The following is a 25,142-nucleotide window of genomic DNA, read 5'->3' as shown; positions in this document are numbered from 1 at the left end:
AAGGAGTTTGTTGTAAGACAAGGCCAGGTCTCGGCCGAAAATAATCCAACAATCGCTAGGAATTTGTCTGCGAGAAGTTGTGAGGTTGGATGATGGATGAAGTCGCTACGTAGGTAGTACGGCTTAGTTAGGTAGTAGGTAAGGTACCACTTCCCGACCAAGATCCATCCCGCCCCCGAAGCTACGTGCTGTCCTCCAGGTGTCGTCCAGCACCTGCACTGATTGGTCAACGGGGCTGTCATGATCCTCAACGGCCCCCCTGAACGAACAACACACCTTAAAAACATAAACATATTCGATGATTTGATCACAGCAAGTAACCAAAATTCAATAAATTGGACTCGTGATTTTGTTCGCTAAGGCTATGGCGCAGTACCAGAGTTGTTTTTACCAGTGCACCCGGTTAGCTAGGCGAGCGCCTCACAAGATCGCTAATCTTTTAAGTTAAAAGGCCCTGGGAACTGACAGATTAACTTCATCGCCTATCCAGACTCATTGTATACTTTATTGGCCTTGATAGAGATTATTTACACTCTGATGAAGAAGACATACATGCTCACTGGGATAGATACAGGCTGCCATCGTTACCACGTGTTGATCTGACCCTGCAATCACCAATACCAAAGCCTGTGATAGAAGAAAGATTTCCTCATTCTAGAGTTGATAAAAAAACAGCCCCTTTCCCAACCTACCAAACGCCAGCTACATGCCAATAAAGGGGGGCTATTGTTGGCTACATCTTCGACTGTAGCTATTGACAGTCATCCGCTCCAGCGGCCAAAGACTCCAGTGACATCCATTCTATTATACAGCAAGTAAAATTCAAGCAGCCGCATTATCAGCCTTTTAGGCAGCCTTGGGCACATCCTTTGCGACTTCTTCGGCCTGCTTAACCTCCTGCTTGACCACTTGTGGCTTAGTTTCGCCTTGTGCTGCATCACCAGGAACGTTGTTGACCTGTTGGGCAGGCTGCTCTTTGGGAGGCTGCTCTTTGGGAGGCTGCTCTTTGGGAGGCTGCTCTTTGGGAGGCTGGGCCACAGGTGCGTTGTTGACGACAGGCTTTGGTTGAGCTGCCAAGTTCTGCATCTCTTGCTTGTCCTTCTCCCACTCGTTTCTGGTATCACTGTACTCTTCTTTGATCTTTTGCTGATTCTTCTTCTTTTCCTCTTCTTGTTTCTCGCGGGCAAGTCGCTCTTTCTCCATTTCCTGCACCCAAAGTCAGTACGTAGATATTAATCTTGAATTTGAAAGACACGAACCTCCATATGACGGATATCGTCCACACTGGGCTCATACAAATGCCAGATGACATAATGGGGTAGACCAATAACTGAGTACCCCATTCTCTTGGACATCTAGTCAAATCATGTTAGCTGTGAACCATAAGCATGCCACATGGACAAAATGCTTACCTTGCCAAAACCTTCTGTCTCGGCATGCTTTTCGAAGCTGAAAGCTGGGAAATGAACTCCGGATCGGAAAACCTTGGCCTTGGCCAAAATGCTGACACCACCAACACCATCAATTTCCATTTCCATATCAGGGTCACCAAACGGATCACGAAGATAGGCCAAGTGAGGTCGCCATGTGGCATATTCGGCATATCCCTCGACGATGACGGCATCCTCGTCAAGAGTATCGGCGAGAGCGAGAGCCGTTTCGGACTCTTGCCATGAGTTCAAGTCATAAGGTTGTTCACCGCCAAGCCAGTCAGGCAAGGGTCGCCACACATCTGATTTACAGTCAGTATTTTGAAGACAATTTGTGGCACATATTGATTCCAAACTTACTCGGAACAATAACATCCTTGTTATGGCGCATAAGATCTTCCAAGATGGTAAAAGGCGCGGTCTCGACGTCGACGTCACGCCAATAAACCCATGAATGATAAGGCCGCAGGGCCGCACTCAGAAGCCAGTTTCGCGCCTGCGCCATGAGCTTTCGGCGACTGGCCTGGGCAGCGAATCCGTGACGGCTTTCGACATCTTGGTTGACCTTCTGACCAAAATCCTTCTCGATGATAGAGATCTCGCCATAAGGCTGCTTAGGATCCTCGTCGGCTTGAATAGCCTCCAAACTATCGGAGAGGACCTTGAGAGTATTGTCCTTTGAGTCGGAGACGAGGAATGCGAGATCAATCAGGTGGTGTGGGTATGTCAGGTTGCGCATGTGGGAAAAGAACATCTCCAAGTGCGCTTCGGCGTCACGAAGCGGCACACAGAGGAGAATACGCTCTTCGCGCTCCCAACCACGAGCGGTACCCTGAACATTAGTCAAGTCGTAATATCGAACCGTCTCGAGCTCGGGAGTACCACTGGAAGAAAGGAGTCCAAAAGAAACCAAGGAGGCCACCGAGCTAGAAGGCCAAAGCCAAAGGCTAAAAATAAACAGGATCACTGCGCAAATGCCCAGGCGAGTCAGGAGCTTGTTGCGACGTCTTTGTGCGGGTGTGTATGCGCGAGGTTGGAATCTAGCGAAGAGGTTGTGTCAGTATCGTTGATCATGAATGTTTGCGACACAAGTCATATTGGTTTTCGAGAGAAGTACTAGTTTGGAGGAAGCCGTACTTGTGTGGTGAGATATCAAAGGTATTGCCGCGTGGGTAGCCATTCGAAAAGGCGGCAGCGTGGTGCCGGGGCATCATCTTCGAATTGGAACCTGGCAAGTCATAGGAGGGCATTGACGGCTTTGGCGTGGAATCGTTCCACTGCTCTTTTATTTATTGTGCTCGAATTCGAGCCTGTATTCCAGATGCCAGGCAAATTATATGTTGTGCGGTGAGGTCGGACGCAAACACCACCGAGTAGGACGCAATTCGATGTTGATAGGAGATGGTATACGGTGTCAAGGGTGAGCCAGATAGTAGGTCTAACGTTCCCCTGCCGGTCAAGAACGTGATTGTATGATGTCGGTTCGCAAAGGAGTGTCTGAATCGTTTTCGTTTCTGATAATCTTCGTGGAGGTCGCCGCGATAGTTGTATGGTGCTCAAGGGCAAGGTGGCTCCAACGCCGACCAAGTTGACTTGGAGGATACGAAATCTAACGTGCCAGAGCGCTCAAATGCATGTGTTCAGTTACCCTCATCGAGGCAAGGGGTGGCCGCTCGGTTTTGATTGGTCTCTTGCGCTCGGCTTGTTCCAGACTTGACCATTTCGAGAAGCAACACGATCCACACTTTGAAGGGTCTAAGAATAGGAACCACTACGTACCATCCGCCGTCAGATTCAATACGAACGACAAATACCTAGCTCCTGGCATCACAAAACTTGTCTCATGCAAAGACTATCGGCAACAAGCGAGCATAACTCAATCTCGAATTTTTCAAGTCAGCTTATGAATCTATCGCCTACTCCGAGCGGCTGAGCGGTACTGGGTTCCATGTATTCTCAAGGGAAAATATCAAATGCTACTCTGTTTTACATTGAGAACTGGTTGCACTATAGCGAACACAGGAATCTCCCTCTCTGTAAGAGAAGCTGGCGTACGCTGGGGTGGCATAATGTCAACTGTCTACTCAGGTAGACGCAAGATTGTAGCGTACGTACGTCACACATCACAGGCGCACCGGATTCTGGCCGTAGGTGCATTGGGAAAAAATTGTATTATTATGGTACTAATCATTTCACATCAAATCTTACCTTCAATCCTCAAATGATCGAGATCTACACTCGTAAATCTGTATCTATCCGTTAGCCACTGTTCAAAGTCGAGGCTATCAACGGACGAAGATTATACACGATACAAAGGAGTATGCTATAGTTCAGACAAGCCGTTTTTACTCAGTCATCTCGACCGGCCCTGGATACTGATAACCCAAAACGAGCTACCAGCAGCCCTGACACTGGAGTCTTCATAACACTCGGAAGAGAAACTCCACAACCCATCATCAACCCACAAGGAGTCTAAGGTGCGGGAGGGTGACTTGGCCAAGATGATGTCGTTGAATGGATATAACTTGTTTCATCATGCAAAGCAACTCCTTTGAACTTGCAGCTTCGCAAAGAACTTACCATAGACAAGTGATGTGAGTGCGAGATAAGCTGTCGAGGTATGAAAGTTTAGTCTGTTCTGATTACATGGTCAGCTTTGTTCAAGTCAAGCATGAAATGTTGTAATAATAAAATGAAGGGTAAAGATGTATATCAGAGATCTTGGTTTGGTATAATGGAGTCATCACATTGGTTCAGTAGCAGAACTGAATGAAAAGGTTTCTCATCATCGACATCGGAAGGGAATCTTGCAAGAAAATTTTTACTAACCTGGTCCTGTTGTGGATATGCGCAATTTCGATATTTTTGAGTAGCAAATATTTCTGTTTCTTTTGAGCAAGTTAGCGCGGGCCCATGCGCCGTAGCGAGCGAGTTTGAGAAAATGAAGGAATAGGTGAGGCTCAGATGGTAGTGCATGTGTTCAATCGCTCAGGATGTCGCGGGAACAGTGGTGTGAAAGATCATCATTGCAGGGAAAGAACGCTGCTGCGAAAAAACGTACCTGATAGAAACAGCATCACCCAAGGACCGGTCAACAATTCCAGACGAAGCAACCACGGGCGAACTTAAAATCGACGAAATTGCAGTCGATTTTGCTTGCTGGAAGCGGCTCGTAGGAATGAAGCCAAATCCTTGAGGGTGATGAAGAGGAAAGAGTTTCTGAGCTTGAATGCAGGTTCACGAAAATTTGAAGTAGAGCCGATGGAGTCAGTGATGACTAATCACAGTAGCGCCCCGTTTGATGCATTAGCAAATTCCTATCCACTCCAGTTAAAATCCATGCCCTCCAGGTTAATGAAAGATGATATAGAAAGGGCTAATTCTCAAAATGGCTGACCGACGACGTATTAATGGCCCAGGAGGCAATACTGTACCTCCTGTCTTCGAGGCGGACGAATCCACCGCTCCAGGACGTACTCGTGCGGAAAATGGTATCAGAGCGCAATGTAAGTCGACTCAATTCATCTTCAAACTCACTGGACAAGCCAAGCATGAATATAATGGCTAATATTTGATCAGATCTCAAGACTGGTGTTACCCCATCTGCATCTGGCTCAGCATATCTTGAAATTGAATCACAAGATACTTCCGGCAGTAAGGGCATGAAACTTACATGTACCGTTCATGGACCCAGGTCTCTGCCTCGATCAGCACCCTTCTCTCCTCACATGGTCCTTTCCACACATGTCAAGTATGCACCTTTCGCGACACGTCAGAGGCGAGGTTATCTGCGCGATTCCAGCGAGCGTGACTTGAGCTCACATCTCGAGGCGGCTCTGCGCGGCGCCATTATTGCAGACCGGTGGCCCAAGAGTGGCGTGGACGTAATCGTCACCATCATTGAAGGGGACCAAGCCAGGCAGGTAGCTGTCGAGCAAGGAAGTGAAGAATGGGACATGATGAATGTTCTGAGTGGTTGTATCACCGTTGCAGCAGCTGCTCTTGCTGATGCGGGCATTGACTGTGTTGACACAGTCTGTGGAGGTGTTGCAGCACTCGTGCCTGGACAAGACAATGGTGAGCCCATCATGGTACTTGATCCAGTTCCTTCGGAGCATTCACAGATTCTCGCTGCTTGTTGTGTGGCGTACCTTCCTGCGCGAGATGAAATCACAAATCTTTGGCTGAAAGGAAGCCTACCTTCGTCTGACGCTAACCTCCATCGAGGCCTTGTCGCTCGAGCAGTACATGCAAGCAAGGGTACCAACCTTGCCATAGTTGCATCTCTCAACGAGTCTATTCTCGCGGTCTGAGCGAAGGAATGGGCCACTCTATAACGCAACCAACACATCTAAAAATCACCCGGCGCTCCATCGAGGCGCTTACAGCTCGAGCTACAACGCTGAAAGAACCCCGGCTTCCACATAATATTAAAGTTGGCATATTTTAATTACTCCTGGTCAACGGTTTACATCTTGTACTCGAGCAACATCTATCCTGCGATTACTGGGAACCGCGCCGTTTTATGGGCACCCACATTCGCTCTCTCGGCTGCTTCATGTTGGAAAAATGCATCTTGTTTGACAACATACCCTAGAGCGTGAGGGTGAAGTGAAGGGACTTGGAAGAGACAGTTGCGGAATTGTCCTCCGCGTGTACACATTAGTACCATCCTTCAAGCCATACTCTGAATACAAAATTATGACTATATTTTGGATTGTCCCTAGGTAGTCTAAGAACATTGATAGGGTGAATGATTGCAATTAATGCGAGACGGTTTTCAAGGTCTAATTTGTTAGTGCTTGTGCCAAATTAAACTCCTGCATTTTTTTATAATCTTGTAATTCTATGTACATGCCAGGCACTTGCAGTTTTTCCATGATATCAGTGGCTAATACTGCAATATTTTTATCCTGAGATTTGACAGCTTTGTATGAGTTTGCTGTAAGTTGGTCTTGTTCTGTCGGAGTATAATATGTACGACCGACCTACCGAGGAAGTGACAATGTGATGGGGCTGTCTTGGACGGTACGGATATGGCGGGCGGGTCTTCCAAGACGCGCTAATGCCCGTGAATTCCGCAATTGTGCTTGAACTGACCTTGGGCCGTCGGAAAAGTTGGCTAGACAAGTATCAAGGACAAAATAATTAAGCTAGCCTATGCTGATAAGCACCCGTATCTGGCTCTGCATTTCCGACACCCTGCAGTCTGACAAGTACATCCAAGTTGGCTGCTCCACCTCCCATGTTACTGAACCTCGAGGTCAATACAAACAAGGTGCCTTGCTTCATCAACACCACAGACTACTAACCACTATTGGTGACAGGACGCTTCACAATGTCCTCGAAGAAGCCGAACTTTCCATCGTAATAACGCCAAACAACCTGTCTATACGATTTGCGTCCTTTGTTTTGCCTTGACGCTTCCTTCCCTCCCGACAGTTTCGCGTCCGATACCTCCTGAAGGCCATGTCCGGAGACTTCATGCCATCGGCACCAACACCCCTCACCAGCTTCACAACAAATACCGGCCTGAATACCGCCAGCGCACACATTTCGTGGTACAACCCTACGGCCTGGAGTTTTAATGTGACACGCTATGCGCCTAAATTAGAGGACCTTGTGCGGGCTGGTCCACGACTTGTCAAGAAACTTGGATCTTTTGCATCCATCTCCGATTACCTCGATACGACCTCTTATAATTCGGATTATCTACCAGCGGCAGCTGGTGCGAGTGCTATACTCGCCGAGGCTGATCCAACGATTCAAAACATCATGGAACCTGGGCTGGGTACATTCGAGACACCCGGTGCTGATACAGCCGCCACTATGCCAATGGGACGTGTGTCGGTCGACAGTGCCCGTAGCTTGGGTAGCATCTTTGGCTATGCCACAAGCAAATGGGCATTGTGTTGCATTGCTATGGCTGTCATTCTGAATCGAACGCATATATTCGCTGCTACTCGCCGACGACTACGACTCCGATGGCCTACAAGACTATTGTTACGCATTGTCCCTATCATTTTACTGGTGGTACAGGCCCGCCAAATCCTCCAGTCAATCCAATGTCAGACTTCTGCCGAATTTTCCGAATTACGATGGGGCAACGCAAGCAAGAGCTCCGACCTCATGTTCTCGCACAAGAATGCCTTTTTCAACTCGTTGTCTTCGGTCCTACTGTTCTCGGCTTCCGATGAGGAGTCTTGCATCGCTGTCCAGATGATACCATCGGATGAATCTGGCTCTGCTCGTAACTTGACTGGGTCGTTGTCTGTCCTTTGGCCTTTGTTTGGAACTTTCTGCCTCAGCCAATTTCTCGAGACCGTCTCTTGTGCTGTACAGGGCCGCCCAGTAGCCCCGGAAACTGGCATGACATTGTTCGAACAATCGTTAGCTTTTGCTGAGGCAGATGCTGCTATTAGCAACCAGCTTGGCTGGAACTTGTTCACCAAGGCCACTTCCACTGATGTTCCAGCGTCTGGACTTGGAAATGCCATAGCTTTGACCAGGTCGATGGTCCTGAAGAGGGTCAACACATCACCGGAGGTACTGCTTGTCGCTTTCTTGTCTTCAATGACACATATTACGAGTCATGTTCTTGGAGTCTTCGGCTTACAAGCCAAGTATCGCTTAATTAGCACAGGATTCTGGGGTCTTTGCTTCATGGGCAGTATTGTATGGGCCGGGATCTCCTTTGACCTCGATGACCCATCGTCTCAGAGTCTGCTTCGATTTCCGACCGTTTGTATAATTGGATTCGTACCCCATGTTCTGGTTCTACTCGGTATCGGCATGTGTCTTCTCATCTACGGGCTGGCTCTTTTGCTCTCCACCTTATCACCACCCTCGACATCGGATATGGCATCGATGTCTTTCCGTCAGCGTCTTGTTCATGCCCACGAAAACATGCAAGCGAACGTTTCCCTATCTTCCGTTCGGATAACTCGAGAAATGGATTTCTACACAGCTTTGCTTCGTACTGGTTTTAGCGCTATATCTATGGCTAGCGAAGCTGTTTACCTCAACGAGGACAAAGGCGTCAGTTTGAAACGACGTACATGGCTGGAAGAGCAGCGTCTCAAGGAGGCTGAAGAATTGCAAAGAAAACTGATTGTTGGCGGCTTGCCTGACTCGCGATATGATCAGGTCGGCGCCATTGGTCTTATTCCCATAAAGGGGGGACCAACAATTGCTTCCAATGGGTATGCTCGCGAACGCGCCGCTCAGAAGATTCCGAAAGGACGTGGTGAGCGCAATATTCGTGCGGGTATCGGGGCATCTGAAAGGAGTTCCCGTTGGCTCATGGCCCTTGACTTCCTACTGAGCATCAACAAACTTATTGCGAGGATCAGCGCCAAGTCCCTACTGTGGTGTCTCGCAGTCATTAGAATTCGATATCAGCCTGCTTGGCTCCTTTCGCTCGCGCGGCACCCAAAACGTATGGAAAGCAAAGACAAACGAAAAAGCAAAAGCTCCGTTCCGATACAAGCGCCGCCGAGTGGGCCGTCTTTTTACGGCGATGGATCTATACCGAAGGAGACTTCGTCTGATATAGAAGCGGAATTCAGACGTACACGCAGCGTGGAAGACGAGGACAGCTTTGATGAAGCGCTGTACAAGTATTGGGTCAAGAATGGGTGGTGGGGATCTGCTGATACGAGCGGCGATTTCGAACCAAACTCAGACGATGACTTTGATACCACAAGCGTGATCTCTCTGTCAACCGCCGGTGGAGCATTTGATGACTACCAAGCTTGGGAATCAGACGAGGAGAACGACGATGGTCAACGAACACCTACCCAACGGTCCCCTCAAATGACCCGTGAGAGCACGCCTTTCCATGACACTCCCATGCCGATAGCCGACCTAGCGCGCCTTCTTCACCCCACGAATCCTGAAGAGCGTGAGGAGGCTTTGACGTTGTCTGCTCATCTACAAAGCGATGGCATCATGACGCGCGCCAAATACAGGCGAATGGAACAACTACAGCGCACCAGGGTCCTCGCAGCACCAGGGTCTAGTCTGTTACAGCCAAGAATTGACACCATCCAACCTGGCCGCAACAACAAATTAGATTTGGATGAAGAGGAGCGTCTTTTGGAGCAATTGTTGCTCTCGCGACGACAGGCCTCTACAACAAGGCTTGCGGAAACGTCATGGGAGGATGGAGGATCGGGGCTCGGTAGCGAAGGACCACAATGCGTGGTATGCCAAAGCTCGCCCAGAACCATCATTGTTTGGCCTTGTCGCTGTTTGAGTCTGTGCGACGATTGTCGTGTCTCTCTTGCTATGAACAACTTTGACAAGTGCGTCTGCTGTCGCCGAGAAGTTGTCAGCTTCAGCCGTGTTTTTGTCCCTTAGTTAGCCTAGAACTCGCAAATAACAACGGGGTCCGGCTTGACAGAGAACGGGTGCCTTGTGGAGAAGCCAGGGAGCATCTGTTGAACATGACGCATATTCTTTTTTCTTTTGGAGTTGGAAGCACATTTGTATCACAATCATGAAGGGCTCAAGTTGCACGGATGAATCAGTCATTTGCTTAGGATACGTACGTAGTCTTGATATTTATTTGAAGCATTTACATAGCAGCCCATTCAATACTGAAGGTTCTCATCCTTCCATCATCAACCGACTCGTCTGTCTGTGGCTGCTGCCCTCCAATAAGGTACGCTTTCTTTACGGCGGTAGCGAGACGTCCTCCTGCTACGATGTCCAAGATAGAGATCTCTTCTTCCCAATCATATTGATTTGCCATAAAATGAGCGTGGAATCGGAGAGGATCACCAGGATAGACGCTGTACTTGGCACCGAAACGCAGACCAGGGGTCATATAATAGCCGGATGTTAGGAGGAAGCCACACAAAGGGCCTTGTGTAGGGTTAGTAGCCTGGTATACCCGTTCAGCCTCTGGTGAGATTAAAGGCCCACTAGACGCAGGGGTAACACCCATAGATCTGATAGCAGATTCCTGTTGACGTGAAGTTGGTTTAGGCTGGTCACTTGCAAAGATTGCATCCTCTTCAGTCTTGCTGGGAGGTGCTTGGCGGCGATTCTTGCCGTGCTTTTCTGCCACTTCGGCAGCTCTCTTGGCATCCTTTTCAGCAAAAACTTGCTGGGCTGTCTGCTTTCGTGTCTTAAGCGAATCGAGATACAGCCTTCTTGCCTCGGAGCTGGGATTCTGCAGCACAGCCTGGTGTGCAGCTACGTCGTCTACTAGATAAGCCACCTTCTTCCGCAACAGCGCTTCAGCCTCCTCTGGGCGGAGTTCGATGGGAAGTCCAAGGAAAATATTTTGAGTTGGCTGCTGAGGCGCCGTTCCGGTGAGAGTGCCGTTGATGTTCTCGCTCCGACGCAAGAAACCAGCATCTTCCGAGTCGAAAACAAGATATCGGCCAGCGATCTTGGAAATCCGAACGGAAGGAGACTCTGGAGAAGCCATTGTATCTATTGAGCAATGCGAGTTAGCGGAAGCTCCAACTTGAGTTTGCAAATTGAAATGAAGTAGTGAGAGGAACATCATAAGTCGTCTTCGTAATTTTATTTTGTGTCGTCACAGAAAATCAGGGGATTGACAGATTAATATGTTTATAATCATAGTGTCCGGTTTGGGGAAGATGTGATAAAAGAGAGAATTCTTTGCTTACCTTTCAATGTTTGATGTTGATCAAAAGAAAAAAGAGAAGGAAAGTTGGAAAGCTTGGAGCTCTTATGAGTGTTGAAATTTTTAGTTAGGTGGGGTCACCTTGTGATGATAAGATAAGGGAGGAGAGGGTCCTCAAGCTTTCGTAGAGTTGAAGTTAACCTCAGGAATGAACCCACCCTCCGAAAAAAAGATAGACTTGATGCAAGCGACAGAAAGATAATTGTTTCATTGTTGTCTTAGAAATCAAGGCTCTCCTTCTTAGGCTCGTTTGGTTTGGCTGCCTTGGTCGGTTCTTCCTCGTCGCCAATTGGTGGAAGACTGAAGGGTGTTATAACAAGCCCACTAGAACTGCTCAACTTGAAAGACAAGTTTTCTCGATTCCAGGTGCCTTCAAGTCCACCGCCCTTCTCATGAAACACCGGTAGGCTGTGAGCACGGAGAAGTCCTTGTCCCTTGTCCTCGTTGCCAGGCTCTCGAACAACTGGAGCTTGTGGCAACGGTATTAATTCAAGGACTCCGTCAGATAGCAGCTCCATCCAGCGAGTCAATCCTGTTGAACGCGGGAACAGTGTGACAGGGATCGTTACAACAGCTGTAACTTGAGTCGGGAACTGTCGAAGGAGTGCCCTTAAGCCATGAAGGAACTTTAGAATCTCTTTAGGCTGGCTGGCAGCAGAATTATAGAGCGTGGGCGACAGGAGACTGGGCACAACAATCCGATGAACAGTAGAAGGGGGGGAGTACTTTATCTTAGAAGTCACTTCGGTGACAAATTTTTGGAATGGTGTATGTGTAGGGGAAGCCAAGGGACCTTCTACAGGCATTGCATGTAGCTGACCTTTGATAGCGCTGTTCTCGAGACGCTTGGTAAGATCAAAGGTATGGCAAAAAGTGCTTTGTGTCTGACCGGGACTAGTTGATCCTTGAGCATCTAAACCGGTACATTAGTTGCTGTTTCTCGGAAGATGCAGGTAGAGACATGGGCACAATACCTCTAGCTGGAACGTTTCGTTGACCGAGTGTCTCGTAACGCCAAGCAATCTTCATCTTGTCGTCTGAGGATGAACTTGATTTGCTCTTCTTGGAACCTTCCGGATTCCCAAGGCCGGGAAGTTCCCTCCTCCAGGCGTCACCAAAGCCCAGTAGATGGACCTGATGTCCTTGCACAAGTCCTTCAGCAGCATAGTACCGTAGAAGTACGCCTCCGAAATCTGTTGTTCCAGTTTCTTCGACGAGCAGTGAAGTTCCCATAGGCATTCCAGCATGGCCTGACAAGAGTTGGTCCAATGATTGCGTACCCGTAGATGTCGTCAATCGTCCATCTAATGGTGACGGTCTCGTTCCAGGCGCAAGGGACTTCTCTTGCCGAGGAGTAGGCGAAGAGGATCCCGGAGCTCCAATGACTACATTACGCTTTCGGAATGACATGATTCCTTTCTCTCAATTTGAGTTGCAAGAGCAAGAGAGAAATTGAGATCTTGAAGCTTGTACAGTCATTAGGTTAGTACCTAGGTAGTTTAGTAGTTGGGAAGAGATGCCTGTGAGTCTTGTCCTGTGTGTGGGACCCACCAACAGGTCCTCAAGTTCCATTCGACCCCCACCAACTTTTTCCCGGCTGCATCCAAACATTTTCTCTTCCTCGCGACAATCAACAGCATCTAACAGTAGCTACCTGCACACACTCGCTCTATTTTCCCCGGTATAACACTATAATCGACTTCAGATACCCCAATTTTCTCATAACTCTTTCAAAATGGCTAGCGGAGATGCCACCCTCTTTGAGGAGTCCTTTACCGTAATGGAGTACGATCAGTCCAAGTACGATCGTGTCGCACGTATTTCTTGCACATCGGCCGACTCGCAGACCATCATGTCGCTCGACATCAACATTGAGTTGTTCCCATGTGCCCGTGGTGACTCTTTGCATGTTGTTTTGACAACAACATTGGCTTTGGATGGCAGCAAGGAGGAAGAGAAGGGCTGGCGGGACGTTGGTAAGGGCGGTGATGCGCCAGCCACGATTGCCGACCTCTACGACTATGTGTGCCATGGCAAGATCTACAAGTTTGAGGAGACATTCGATGGAAACACCATGTACGTTTGCGACCCCAAAACCGAAATACCAATATTGTGCTATAGGTTGAATTTACTGACTGGTTTAACCTACAGCAACGCTTACGTCTCGTTTGGTGGTCTCCTCATGTCGCTCCAGGGCCCTGTCAAGAAGTTGACTCCGCTCCGCGTCGACGACGTCTACCTTCTTGTCAAGAAATAATCCGAAGCGCAAATGATACATTTATCTAGACTATAGCTCTTCAACGCCACCGCATGCTTTTGCTTCCTTGCTAGCTTTAGGCTTTAGGTCATATCAATGATACCCGAACCAAAACCCGCCGCCTTGCCCCCAACAAGTTTCAAAGTGCTCAGTTTTACCGATTTCACACTTACAGTGGGCGCCAATTGCTCTGATGCGGACCTGGAAATGGAATGTCGCGGCGGATTCTCCGTTTGATCTGTTCGATCTCGGGCTCGTTTTCGGCAGTCAGAATACCATGGCGAATGAAGAAATCAAGCGTGACGAGGGCACAGTTGGGTTTGAAGCGTCCCGCAGTAAGATCCGCCTTGACCTGATCAACATCGCACAGGTCGAATCTTTCAGCTTCGCCGTCGCTTGGTTGTGGAATTACATCGTTAGAGAGCTCAAGATGATATACCCATTGGCATTCAGGGTAAATAAAGTCACCTTCGCCAACCTGTCCCTCGTTTGTGATAAAGATGTATGTGACGTTACCGACAAACTTGGCATTCTTGCGGACAATACTGTCAGGAAGGCTGGCCTCCTCATCGGCTTCTCGGATGACGCACTCGAAGGGGTCTTCTCCGGTCATTAAACCACCCGCCACGGTATTGTCTAGCATGCCGGGAAACGTAGACTTGTTTTGAGCGCGCGTGGGTACCCAAAGACGAATGCCATAAGGTGCAGTCTTGTCTTTGACATAGGCAACCATGTGGACACCATAGCGCATTGTACCGATCAAGCCCATTGCTGCTCGCTCCATGCTGAATAAGAGCTCCCCGGTGCGTCCATATACCGGCCAAAGCTCGTTTCGCCAGCCACGGAGAAGGGGAAACGTTCCATTCTGGCACCAATAATCAGTGAGGGCGGCGACACGGCGAGTACGCTCCTCTTCTGTGGACTCCTGGAATAACATGATGGTTTTTTCTGCTTCGTCGTATGTCATTTTGCCCCTGATATCCTCAGGAGTTTGATGAAGCTCTTTGACAACGCGATCCAGGATGTAGCCGATGGGGTATGTGCCTTGACTGTCCTCCCAAACCAGAGTGTACAGACCTTCCTTCATCTTTGTGAAAGCATCAGGGTCTGTCTCAGCATAAGGGAACCTTGGTATATGAGTTATGTATGTTCTTCGAGCACATGGGTTTGGACTCTTACATATCGACTTCGTCGATAAGATTGATATTTGTTTTAGCCATTTTGATCGACACCATATGGTTCAGTGCCTCTGGTCGGGTTTCTTGTCGGTGATACAGAGCCTTTTGCGTGTAGTTTCTGGGGTGTATAATAGAATCAATGGTCAATGGTGATGCAGGGTTGATCAATCTGCGGGTTTTTGTCGTATGGGTCCTCTGTAGTGCAAGTTGACCAGCAGAATACGTATCAGTTCTTGTCACACCTAATCCCCTCTTGAACCCGGTAGCTGCTGATATGAATTGAAGTTGTTTGCCTTTGTATCGTTGAAGGATCCTTGTCAGGAATGACATTTCCATCTCTAGTTAACATTCACCTCGAGTCAGGTCGTCGTGATTGCCCCACGTCTTCGGTCAACTTAAGCTAAGTAAGTGCGTTCTCAGCATCTACTGCAACAACGAAAGTGAGGAGTCATGGTTTTGAGTATCACATGCATATTTGAAGCAATTGTTTCTGCAGCCGTTACTTAGTATTTAATATCATAGTTCATACAGACACCAAGTTTCTAACTGGTGATGTGTAAATCTTCATTTTCACTCGACCTACCCTACACACTGCAAGGAAAATCTGCGATATGAGGTCACTGACAGCTGCTCATGTACCAGGATGATGGTGGGTTGGGGTTGTTGGGGTCCCCTTCCACTTCCTTCTAGATTACCCTCGAAACGCCCACCAATCGTTTCACACCACCAATGAAAGAAACGACGAAGCTAACAAAGTCAACACCAACCATTTGTACAAAAGCTTACTACAACAACCACATTTCATAATATCAAAGAGGACACATCTCACGGTCTAAATTGGGTACTTCCAATACAAACACAATATCCACATCCATCATGTCAGGTCCGCTATTCGGCATTGTACCTGCGGGTCAGTCATTGATCACGGAACCTTCATCAACCCCCTCACCAACTTCACTACTCTATGCCCTTCCTACCTCAAAACCCTTTTCTCATATCGTTGTCTTCATGCTGCCGGGAATTGCACTACCACCAAACACCGCTGCAGCAATCTACCTTGCCACAGCCGCCGATGTCGCCCTAGCTTCTCAAACAGGCAGCACACCTAATTTCCGCTTCCTCGGCGGAATTGGCCCTGGAAAAGAGAGTGCCATGTTCAAGGTTAGCGGGGGAGGCGAGGCTAGTGAACTGGTTATTGGAGTGTCTGTTGAGTCGGAAGAATCTGTCGGTCAGCGCATGCAGGAGCTTGCTGCCAGCAAAGCCAGTAACTCATCAGGCGGTCAACCGAGTACTGCCATCTTGGCACAACGCATTATTCAAAACGCTTTCAACTTTTTATCAAGCTTCAGCGGTACCGCGGGGCCCGGCGGAGTTGAGGTCGTGCCTCTCAAGGCTTTCGAGAACTGGTGGCGCAAATTCGAGTCAAGGGTTCGAACAGATCCCAGTTTTCTCGAGAAGCAAACAGAATAGTCTGGGCTCAGACTGCGATGGACAAGTTGTTGTACATCGGAAAAGAAACTACTATAGTGATTTGAAATTGCGTCTTCGAGCGATCTGCGCAAGGGGTTTAATGTACAGCAGGGAAGGTATGGGAGATCAGGTCTGGGAACCACAGTTTATATGGGCGTTAGAACAACCGTCAAGACTCAACAATGGTTATAGGGCAACCAGTAAATATTTACACAAACACGTATCAACAATTTCTAGCGGACCCTTGAGTATAGATGGTGATATAAATTGGAAGAAGCACATTGCCTATCTTGTAGTATCAATATCAGAAACTTTCACAACGCCTATCAAATGATTCGTGGTATATGCGTTCTTTTGAACGCCAAAACAGTGATGCTGCATCAGCTTCCCCAAGTCCCCAAACGCCATAACAATGAGAAAAAGCCCTCCATACACAACTTTTGCATTGAACAATATCCACCAAGACTACTCATCTTCATGCAAGGCCGTCATGAAAGGGCTCTTGGCACGCGTTGGGCTGCCGTTGCGACTCTTTCGACCAGCACTTAACAATGAGGGCGACAAACGTTCTCGACTCTCGGTTCGCACTACAAGTCCGGCACGATCCATTGCCGAAGGTGGACGAGCGAGTTCGTCTGCTCGGCCTGCAAAGACACTGGGTGTTGCTAGACCCGATGTTCGCCCCTTTCGGGACCCATTACTGCTGCTGTCCGAAGGGTCGTTGTCATCCGAGTCGACGTCGCCTAGCTCAAAATCGGAATACTCACCCTCTTCCATCACTCTTTCATATGATGGCCCAGAGCGACGACCAAAGATCTTGTTGACCAGAGAGGAGCCGCGCCCTGACTTTCCAGAGCGCTTGCGTCGCTTCACCATGCTGAATATCTTCCGTCTTCGCTCAGGCTTGCGGAGCAGATAAGCAGCGAGCAGCAATATGATGATAAAGGCGACAACCCCGCCGGTGGACTTTCCAGGCTTCTTGAGAATGTCCTCAAAGTCATCATCGTCATCATCATCTCCAGTATGAGGAGCGATTGGCGAAGACCCGGCATGTTGGAAATCTTCCGCAATACCCTTTTCCACATTACTTCCAAAACCAACAGGTAGCTCAGAACTCGTGGGAGGAACTTGTCCAGCGGCATAGAGAACCATTTTACCCAGAGTCCAGCTCAATTCGACACCGTCAATTGTGTCCACAGGTTTGAAGGGGTCGTTGAACGTCTTCTCCCCATCATCCTTAACGGTGTCGTTGGCTGCTCCACCTTCAAGTCCAACTCGAGGAATGCCAATGCCGTCGTAGAGCATGTTGATGAGCCATGACGCCTTGAAACAGGCCAATCGCGCTTCCTCCGCCTTCTTTTCAGGTGACTTCTTGCGCTTATCCAGATCACCCTTAATGTCCGACCAATCTCGACTACAGTATTCCATGACATTGTTCTGATACGTTGCCAAATCGTACGCCTTATGCTTCTTTCCAAATACTCCATGTGTTGTATGCCAGTATTCGGACACTCCGACGAAATGATTGATGTCGAAGTCGATGCCAGGCACATGCTGGCCGTTGACAAGACATGGCTGATCCTTGCAGGGTTTATCCTTGCCCAAAAGAGGATATGTCACAGTTAAGCACTCGTCAAACTTTCCAGTGCCAACCAGAACCGTCTTATCTGAGGTCCCTTCAACAAGTTCGCCATCAGGGGTAGTTCGCAAACCGTTGGGCATACAAGGGTCAGGGAGCTCATGGGTGGTATCGGTGTTGTAGTGCTCCTGCAGGCGTTCAACGTAGCGGCTGCGAGCTTGGTTGGCGCCAAATCCGAGCCAGGTCGCAGTGAAAACTTTGTATTCGGCGGGAGATCCATCGAGGGTTCGCATGCGCACCAACTTCAGGTCGTCGGCATGTTTTGCGGATTCAGTTGCATTAGGGGCAAAGGCTATCTGCGCAGATGCGCCGCCCATGTCCAAGAAGCCATATGTGTGGTGGTTTTTACCGTGGTCGTGTTCCTCAGGGTGATCGAACCCACCGAGCAGGTAATTTGCCGCAATCCAACCGTACAGACCCTCTGTCTCTCCAGAAATAACTTGGATATGAGCATCGCAATCGGGAAGGATGAACTTCGTGTTCGTCTGCAAGTAAGAGCACATCGACTTGAGAAGCGCTGTCTGTTGAGGCTTTGGTAGCAGGCGCATACCAGCAGTTGCCATAAGGTATACAGGGGTCTCGGATATTTTGCTATCAGGAACTTCATCGAGGGCGATTTCGATCAGTTGTTTTAGATGGTCGGGTCCGATTTGCGACGGCTTTTCGGCAAAGCTCGATACTCCAGGATGGATCTTCTTGTTTTCCTTGAGCTTGATCTTGGGGAGAGCCTTGAGCTCAGCGGCGGATGCATCTTTGGCGGCTTTGGCATGGTTCTTCCACTTGTAAATGTAGACTCGGGTTCCGGAAGACCCGGCGTCAAGAATAACGCCGTATTGCGCTATGCAGAATACACCATCAGTCAACAGTATAGCAATCAGAAGACGAATACCGACATGATTTACCCATCAGGGTTAACGGCTAATCGGAAGGGAATGGTGAATTGCGACGAGCGTAACGGTAGCCAAGATTCAGTTGGAATGAGTCAGGTGCGTGTTGTAAGGATATCTTTCGCTGGGAAACCTCGATGCGGCGTATCGCGATTAACGTTTAAGTGTTGCGATAACGGGGTGATTGGAACTGTATATTGTATTCTCGACGATAACGACGGTTTCGCAAAAGCGGATCGAATTCGACTAACTATAGGCCGGCCTTGAGAAGGAAGAGATTGCCGGTAGTGTTCAGCAAGCGAAGCGAATGTCGAGCATCATCCGGATGCAAAAGCGAGTGAATATTAATTGAATTCTTGAAGCTGAAAACAAGTCGTAAAAGAAGTAGGTTCCAAGGCCAAGGTCGAAGAGGCCAAAAGAAGGTTAGCGAGAATGGATACGAACAAGGATTCAATGATAACACGAGCTAGGAAGTGGATTGGATGTCAAATAGATGATTATTGCGCGCGGCGCGGTAGGACAGTTGATGCATATGATAAGGGAGTCGATAAGACAATACTAGGAATCGAAAAGATGCATGCAGGAGATGAGAATAAAAACAATAGTGGCCAATTGGTCTAACTGAATTCTGTTGCTCAAACAACTCCATCTCATGCAAAGTGGCGTCAACAAAGTGCATACGCGGCCCTACAAGGACTGAAAGTTAGCAGTACATACCTCCATGGTCCCTTGAAGCATCACGTGAGTTTCATGCCCGAATGATCTATTCTTAGTACCTAGTCATGATACGAACATGGTCATGGACAAGAATGATCAATGTCCACTCTCATAGAAAGGGAAGCTCACATATTATATCATTTTACTCTGAAAAGTGGCCACAATCACTGGACATTAAGCTAAACAAACATATTCTTGCAAAAATCAAACTTGTTACTCACCCAAACAGACTCCTGAAATAAGACAAACTACCTTAGTACTTACAACCACAGCTACCTTCCTGGACATGAGAAACATTCCACATCTCCCCTTTCATGATCATTTCTAGCCGGTCAATCCCATTTCAACATCGTAACGCGACCGAAGCTCAGGGCGCATAGTCTCGTAGACTTGAATGCGCTGCTGCATCCAAATCATGACCGTGTAAAGTCCTTGAAGCATCTGGGGTAACGAATCAAGGTCATTGGGAATGGGACTCTGATCCTCCCAAGCATGAGCTTGATGGAAGTACATGTTTGCGGCGATTGTTGCCTGCTCGATATCAAGTTCCAGATTCATGATGGCTTTCTCCATGTCCTCTCTCTCCTCTCTGTCCAGACAGGGGTTTTCGCAGAGCTGCTGGATTCTGTCATCCCGAACAACATCGACTGGGCGCATACCACCTTGGAAACTATCCGGTATGCTCCTTGTGCTGACGACCTTTGGTTGACCTCTCAAGATACCTTTGATTTCTGGAGGTTCCGTGTGTGTGCCACAGTGCCACAGTATCTCCGAATCTGATTCCAAAGATGTACTGTCATCGCCGTTATAGCGAGTTCCGGTGGTAGTGTGAACGGGGTGAGACCACAAAGACTCATGCCGCTGGCCGAGCCTACTGTGCTGGATTGGTTGTCGAGACGATGGTTGCTGATTCTCATATGCAGAACCATTGGTGTTTGACAATGGATGCTGCTGGAGTGCAATGAAGGGAGCTGAGATAATAGGCTTACCTTGATCCTCGCTTGTTGCCTCTCTGGCCTGGAACTTCGTCCGTAGTTCCGAACCTTTGCGCAACCCCATCTTTCTTAGTGTTCTCTGCTTCTGCATACTTAGTCTGTTCTTGATGAGTGCGAAGACTGGAGTAGGCTTGTTGGCGGGTCCAACAAACGACTTTGAAAATCTACTGTTAAACAGCGATAATGACGATGATGGAGACGCTGTACCCAGTACCAGCTGGGTTTGCGGTCCAGACCTGTCGTTAGAAATGCGTTGCATGTTGGAGTTTTGTAGAAGGTGTGAAACGGTAATGTGCCTACTGACATGGATGGTGATAAAACGAAATATTAAAATCCTCCAACTTTAGGCGCATTCGTGATTTAAATCCCCCACTGCTGTTGAGGGGCTGTGAAGGGTCTAAGAGGAACATGCGCTGTGTTCTTGGTACTGTTTCTTTGAATAGCTGTAGGTTTGCTTGGGAATGAACAAAGTAACTGTGATATAAGCTCAACTCATTGTTGAAAGATGTGTTCACCTTCTTAATGATAAAGCCCTTGACATCTTTCATGGCGCTTCGAGAAAATGGTGTCGGCTGTCAAATATATGCCACGATTTTGTTCAAGAAAACATGGCTTGGTCAACCATCTCTACTACCCCCTCATAAATTCCTTGTAGGAACATCCAGTGTTGGGAGGTTGTTCGCTTGACTAACTTTGATACCAGACGTCAAGCCAACACCCGCTAGGCCGCCGCGATGATTCATGAAACCCGAGGCGAAATTGCTGGGTGATTGCCTCGACCTGCCGAACCCGGTCATAGACGTTCCTGTCATAGTCGGCAAGCCTGTACTTTGGTGAACTGTCGATCCACCCATTGTTGGTCGGCGAAGCCCACCAACAGGTACTCCAGTGATGTCGCCTTTCTTATATTAGTACTTAAATAGTCAAACTAGCAAGAAACTCACGATGAGATGACCCTCCAAGCCGTGACCACTGGTTTCCTTCAGTTGTCACGTCGTGATAGTCTCGCACGGCACCATTGTTCATTCCAGAGACGTTGACCCGGTGGCTTTGTCCAAAGGCCGGTGCACGATTGTTCTCAAGATTGTTTTGTGCTGTCATATTGCCACTATAGCCTGGGTCGAGCTGTGCGGCCTGCAACGTATGGTCTACAGCATCTGATGCCGCCCTTTGAATTTGACCAAGTTCGGCCCTCCTCTTGACTTTGTCGTATAATTCTTGCAATTGTAGAACTTTGCGGCTCTTTTCCTTGTATGCTTGAGAAATCTCCTCGTGCTTCCGCCTCAAGCTTTCCTGCTCTGCCGCTAGACCTATTACTTTGTTAACAGAGGCATTGAGCATCGTAAAGAAAATAACACTAACCTGACATCTTGTGATGAAGCCCTTCAATCTCTGTATTTGCATCACTTACAGTCTTTTCGAGACGAATACCGAGGCTCGAGTATTTCTCGGTGAGTGTTCTGTATAGATGCTGTTGGTAACAAATGTTCTGAGTGGTTTGATAGGCCCAGAAGCTAAGGGCACGACCGGCACACTCCATGATGACATTGGGACTTAGACCACTTAGAACGCTGGTCTTGTAATCTTCACTTGGATTCAGGTTCGTGATGACAGCATCGTCGGGCTTTGTAAGTTGTGATTCGCAGGCAGGGCACGTATTACGGCGCTCGGCATCTTGGCCTGTAATACCAAGTCGTTGGGCGCATTCCACACAGAATATATGACTAGTGATATGAGGTTAGAGATTTGCTGATTGATTCCAGATAAGCGTACCTGCATGTTGTCACCAGAGCACGGTCGCTGAGTTCCCGCCGGCATTTAAGATTATTACAGGTAAGTGCGTGTTCCATTTTCGGCCGAGCGAAAGTCTTGATGCATCTGAATGTTGTGAGTGATGCGTTTTGGTCAAGAAGTCGAGAGGATGGAGGTGGGAAAAAGAGAACCCACACTGAAGAAAGTGAGCTGCTGGTGATGTAGGTAACTGCCAGGTATGGATGGAAGTAGCAGGATGGCCATGCCTTCCAGATTTGGAAGGCAGGCTCTGCATTTGTCACCTTTTCACAAACACAAAAGTGAAACGAAAAAAAGAAACAAAAAGGCAATCAAGTATAAAAGGCAGAAATTTGTATAGATATGTACTTGAATAAGTAGTAGGTATTTGGAAATGCATGCTGCAGAAAGTAAATGGTCGTGGCCTCATATGATTGTCGTAAGCTGTGATCCGGCTAAGAGGACGACCTGCGTCCCCAGGGTGCATGATGCCCCCGACCCATCAGGTTTTGGGAATCGCATGTAAAGTAAAAGTACATCGCGTAATGCTCATTTTTTCGTCATTTCATCCACCTCATATCATATCATCTCATCTCCAGTGAACCATACATTCCACGTGAATCCTCATACATTGAGTGCGGCCCTGGAGTCATCATATCATGTCCGTACGATGAACCCTCCATCATTGGAGGTACAGTTGATACTGAGCTCCATTGTCTCGATCCAAAGTCCCACCAGGTTTGTTGTGTGAGGTAGTTTGTTTCCTCACTGCCCGCTCGTTGGTCTCCTGGGACCTCAAAATCGAGCTCACCAATGAGTGAGTCGAGATCAGCTTCTAGGGATGTCTGCAGTTCCAGTAGGGAGTCGGAGCCCATCATAGGTGTGCCGCTCTTGGGAAATGACGATTCGAGAGGTGGCGAAGGAAGAGGGTCGCTCAAAGAACATTGCGATTGAGCCAAGAGGTTGATCAGCTCCTGCTTGTCCAGGGAGCGCAGTGTAGAAACGTCATGATTTGGGTAAAGCCGCCGAAGTACCGAGCGGCATTCTTCGAGAGATTGGGCCAGGCTATCCAGAGCTCTGGGAAGAACAAGGTTAGCCAACTGCCGTCGAGGTTCGCATGCGCAGACGAATTGACACATCACTTACTTTCTAGATGGGATCATTCTTTGACGGTGTTTATCGTAAGAGCAATTCTTTGGGGCTCGGCTTGTGATACATTGGCCACATGGTAGCTTGCCATCGCAGCGGATCTTTCTTCGTTTACACTCGGTACAAGCATGGGGAGTTGTTATGCGCCGTGTGCCCGCAACCCTGGGCCTTGCATTGCTGGAAGCAGCTGGCTGCTTTTTGGGAATAATTCCCTGAACTGTAACAACAAGGCAATGTTAGAACCAAAATGCAATTATCGTGAGGTGAAACTTTGTAGTTGAAGACGACTTACAAGTGTGAAAGGAGCCGCCAGAGGCAACCTTGGTGCTTGAAGGAGACATGATTATGGATAGATTGGCAAGGAGTGGTCTGCGCTAGTCGGGAAGATAATCCTCTTGCGTTCTACTGTAAGCCACGAAATGTAAAGGGCCCCCAACTGAGATGTGTATAAGGCTTGACGACATATTTAAGTACTGGCAGTCTTGACCAAGTAGACATGCCAAGTTATTGTAGCGGCGACGATGTTACGTCGATTCGTTTTCATTCCCAATAGTCACTCGCAGCCAGGGCGCCACCCCCTGACCCCGGTCTTCACTCAGAAGTGCAGTTGAGAATAATGCGGAGAAGAAGACGGACGCTACAAATGAATCGTGGGGAATAGGAGAAAGGATTCGTGATTCGTGGGATGAAGTATATCCTTGCACGAACCCATGAAGGGGAAGATCCAGAGCGTATGGGGTAGCGTCACATAGCACACCCACACGGCATGGATTAAGGACTAAAGACCAAGGACAATGGGCCATGGGAACGTGTTCTCGCTCGGAGAAGAAGGGGCGGTAATGGATGGTAGTGGGTGGCTATGGGAGGTGAATTAAGGCAGGTTAAACTCAGGGTCCTTGAATCCTTGGTGTTGAAGACTCTCACTTCTTCGGGCATGGCGACCCATTGGGAAACTCTTGCAGAGAATATTGTTCGACAAGGGACGTGATCTGCTTAGCCACCTCTACAACAGATCAATTCCTGCGAGTCATTTCGTCTGCGGTACCCGAGGCTAGTTACATAGAGAGAAAGACAGACCGAACCGGTCAATGCCTTTGCGGATGGTATACAGCCGGTCCCGGGCAGAACGTACGTTGTAGGTAATTTAGAAGTGAGGTGATGATTAGATGATGCTTCATTAAACATGTCAAGTTGCGAGTATCAGATTCGAGTCGAGACTGGGCCAGTGAAGCATCCGCCGTCATCCTCTCATATCCGGATCCAACGCAACCTGGTCCATAGCGGAGGGCATATTAGCTTTGGCGGCCCGAAGCAATCACGGCAGTCGAATGATGGGTGGATGGATGGATGAATGAACGAAGCAAAGGCGGGGAGGGCCTGGATGGGATCTTTGAAGAACCTCGGCGTGCGGTTGTTCCCTTATTTCCGAAGGTACAGCATCGTCATTTTTCTTTGTTCAATAGGTACTATCATGATTGGGGCTCGATGTGGTGGCTCAAGGGGCAGCCAAGGCTCACCAGACGAAAACGATAAAAGGGCTAGTGGACAACCTCTTTGTACAGTGACTAGAGATAGAAGCGGTCTAGTCTATTATCATATTGTGTCGTGTTGCATTCACAATGTGCATTAGACTGCATCTTCACTGCATTCGAGCCGCCGATGTTTGTCCTATCACGTTCAATCCTTGTCCGAAACCCCTGTCGATTTGCATTTATCCAGGAACCACATCTCAAGCTTCCTTTTTCGGACTTGGCGAAGTTTATGGTTAAGTTGGCATTTCTCCAGACAGACAGGTACGGTACGGTACTGGTACCGTACCTGATAACCGAGTTGCCACTTTGTTGAGGATTGATCTGATCCAGACCAGACTGTGGGAAAGAGGCGTTCATGTATGTACTACGTGTTGGTTGAGAAGCGAGATATGGTCACCAGTATGTTGGTCGTATAAGAGATCTCTCTCTCCAGATTCTGTTCTATACTGTACCTTTG

At 48.3% G+C, this 25,142-nt stretch overlaps 12 protein-coding genes across 12 annotated transcripts; 4 read left to right on the top strand and 8 right to left on the bottom strand.

Moving 5' to 3' along the window:
* Positions 1-846: 846 nt before the first annotated feature.
* ANP1 (Mannan polymerase II complex anp1 subunit) lies at positions 847-2,680 on the bottom strand (the record flags this gene model as incomplete). The annotated part of the gene is made up of 5 exons (XM_044851212.1): positions 847-1,206; positions 1,260-1,355; positions 1,413-1,732; positions 1,791-2,470; positions 2,568-2,680. The coding sequence occupies 5 exons, from the start codon at positions 2,678-2,680 to the stop codon at positions 847-849; spliced, it is 1,569 nt and encodes a 522-aa protein (XP_044709924.1).
* Positions 2,681-4,818: 2,138 nt separating this feature from the next.
* On the top strand, positions 4,819-5,743 carry MTR3 (3'-5'-exoribonuclease; the record flags this gene model as incomplete). The annotated part of the gene is made up of 2 exons (XM_044851211.1): positions 4,819-4,936; positions 5,010-5,743. 2 exons carry the CDS (start codon positions 4,819-4,821, stop codon positions 5,741-5,743), a joined length of 852 nt encoding a protein of 283 aa, XP_044709923.1.
* Positions 5,744-6,899: 1,156 nt separating this feature from the next.
* FPOAC1_006735 (uncharacterized protein) lies at positions 6,900-9,791 on the top strand (the record flags this gene model as incomplete). The annotated part of the gene is made up of 1 exon (XM_044851210.1): positions 6,900-9,791. The coding sequence occupies one exon, from the start codon at positions 6,900-6,902 to the stop codon at positions 9,789-9,791; it is 2,892 nt and encodes a 963-aa protein (XP_044709922.1).
* Positions 9,792-10,008: 217 nt separating this feature from the next.
* FPOAC1_006734 (uncharacterized protein) lies at positions 10,009-10,869 on the bottom strand (the record flags this gene model as incomplete). The annotated part of the gene is made up of 1 exon (XM_044851209.1): positions 10,009-10,869. One exon carries the CDS (start codon positions 10,867-10,869, stop codon positions 10,009-10,011), a length of 861 nt encoding a protein of 286 aa, XP_044709921.1.
* Positions 10,870-11,309: 440 nt separating this feature from the next.
* FPOAC1_006733 (uncharacterized protein) lies at positions 11,310-12,501 on the bottom strand (the record flags this gene model as incomplete). Its single annotated transcript, XM_044851208.1, has 2 exons — positions 11,310-12,004; positions 12,066-12,501. 2 exons carry the CDS (start codon positions 12,499-12,501, stop codon positions 11,310-11,312), a joined length of 1,131 nt encoding a protein of 376 aa, XP_044709920.1.
* Positions 12,502-12,826: 325 nt separating this feature from the next.
* Positions 12,827-13,348, top strand: FPOAC1_006732 (uncharacterized protein; the record flags this gene model as incomplete). Its single annotated transcript, XM_044851207.1, has 2 exons — positions 12,827-13,167; positions 13,243-13,348. 2 exons carry the CDS (start codon positions 12,827-12,829, stop codon positions 13,346-13,348), a joined length of 447 nt encoding a protein of 148 aa, XP_044709919.1.
* Positions 13,349-13,517: 169 nt separating this feature from the next.
* FPOAC1_006731 (uncharacterized protein) lies at positions 13,518-14,568 on the bottom strand (the record flags this gene model as incomplete). The annotated part of the gene is made up of 2 exons (XM_044851206.1): positions 13,518-14,475; positions 14,528-14,568. The coding sequence occupies 2 exons, from the start codon at positions 14,566-14,568 to the stop codon at positions 13,518-13,520; spliced, it is 999 nt and encodes a 332-aa protein (XP_044709918.1).
* An 834-nt stretch (positions 14,569-15,402) lies between these two features.
* FPOAC1_006730 (uncharacterized protein) lies at positions 15,403-15,996 on the top strand (the record flags this gene model as incomplete). Its single annotated transcript, XM_044851205.1, has 1 exon — positions 15,403-15,996. The coding sequence occupies one exon, from the start codon at positions 15,403-15,405 to the stop codon at positions 15,994-15,996; it is 594 nt and encodes a 197-aa protein (XP_044709917.1).
* Positions 15,997-16,461: 465 nt separating this feature from the next.
* On the bottom strand, positions 16,462-18,541 carry FPOAC1_006729 (uncharacterized protein; the record flags this gene model as incomplete). The annotated part of the gene is made up of 2 exons (XM_044851204.1): positions 16,462-18,473; positions 18,529-18,541. The coding sequence occupies 2 exons, from the start codon at positions 18,539-18,541 to the stop codon at positions 16,462-16,464; spliced, it is 2,025 nt and encodes a 674-aa protein (XP_044709916.1).
* Positions 18,542-19,563: 1,022 nt separating this feature from the next.
* On the bottom strand, positions 19,564-20,493 carry FPOAC1_006728 (uncharacterized protein; the record flags this gene model as incomplete). The annotated part of the gene is made up of 1 exon (XM_044851203.1): positions 19,564-20,493. One exon carries the CDS (start codon positions 20,491-20,493, stop codon positions 19,564-19,566), a length of 930 nt encoding a protein of 309 aa, XP_044709915.1.
* A 379-nt stretch (positions 20,494-20,872) lies between these two features.
* FPOAC1_006727 (uncharacterized protein) lies at positions 20,873-22,084 on the bottom strand (the record flags this gene model as incomplete). Its single annotated transcript, XM_044851202.1, has 4 exons — positions 20,873-21,132; positions 21,179-21,544; positions 21,597-21,958; positions 22,008-22,084. 4 exons carry the CDS (start codon positions 22,082-22,084, stop codon positions 20,873-20,875), a joined length of 1,065 nt encoding a protein of 354 aa, XP_044709914.1.
* Positions 22,085-22,588: 504 nt separating this feature from the next.
* Positions 22,589-23,494, bottom strand: FPOAC1_006726 (uncharacterized protein; the record flags this gene model as incomplete). The annotated part of the gene is made up of 3 exons (XM_044851201.1): positions 22,589-23,081; positions 23,151-23,370; positions 23,446-23,494. 3 exons carry the CDS (start codon positions 23,492-23,494, stop codon positions 22,589-22,591), a joined length of 762 nt encoding a protein of 253 aa, XP_044709913.1.
* Positions 23,495-25,142: the final 1,648 nt, after the last annotated feature.

Source organism: Fusarium poae, chromosome 2 (genome assembly GCF_019609905.1).
Source record: "Fusarium poae strain DAOMC 252244 chromosome 2, whole genome shotgun sequence".
In the NCBI taxonomy this organism is placed as follows: Eukaryota; Fungi; Ascomycota; class Sordariomycetes; order Hypocreales; family Nectriaceae; genus Fusarium; species Fusarium poae.
Note: the sequence above shows the minus strand (reverse complement) of the source record. Positions and strands in the feature narration are given on the sequence as shown.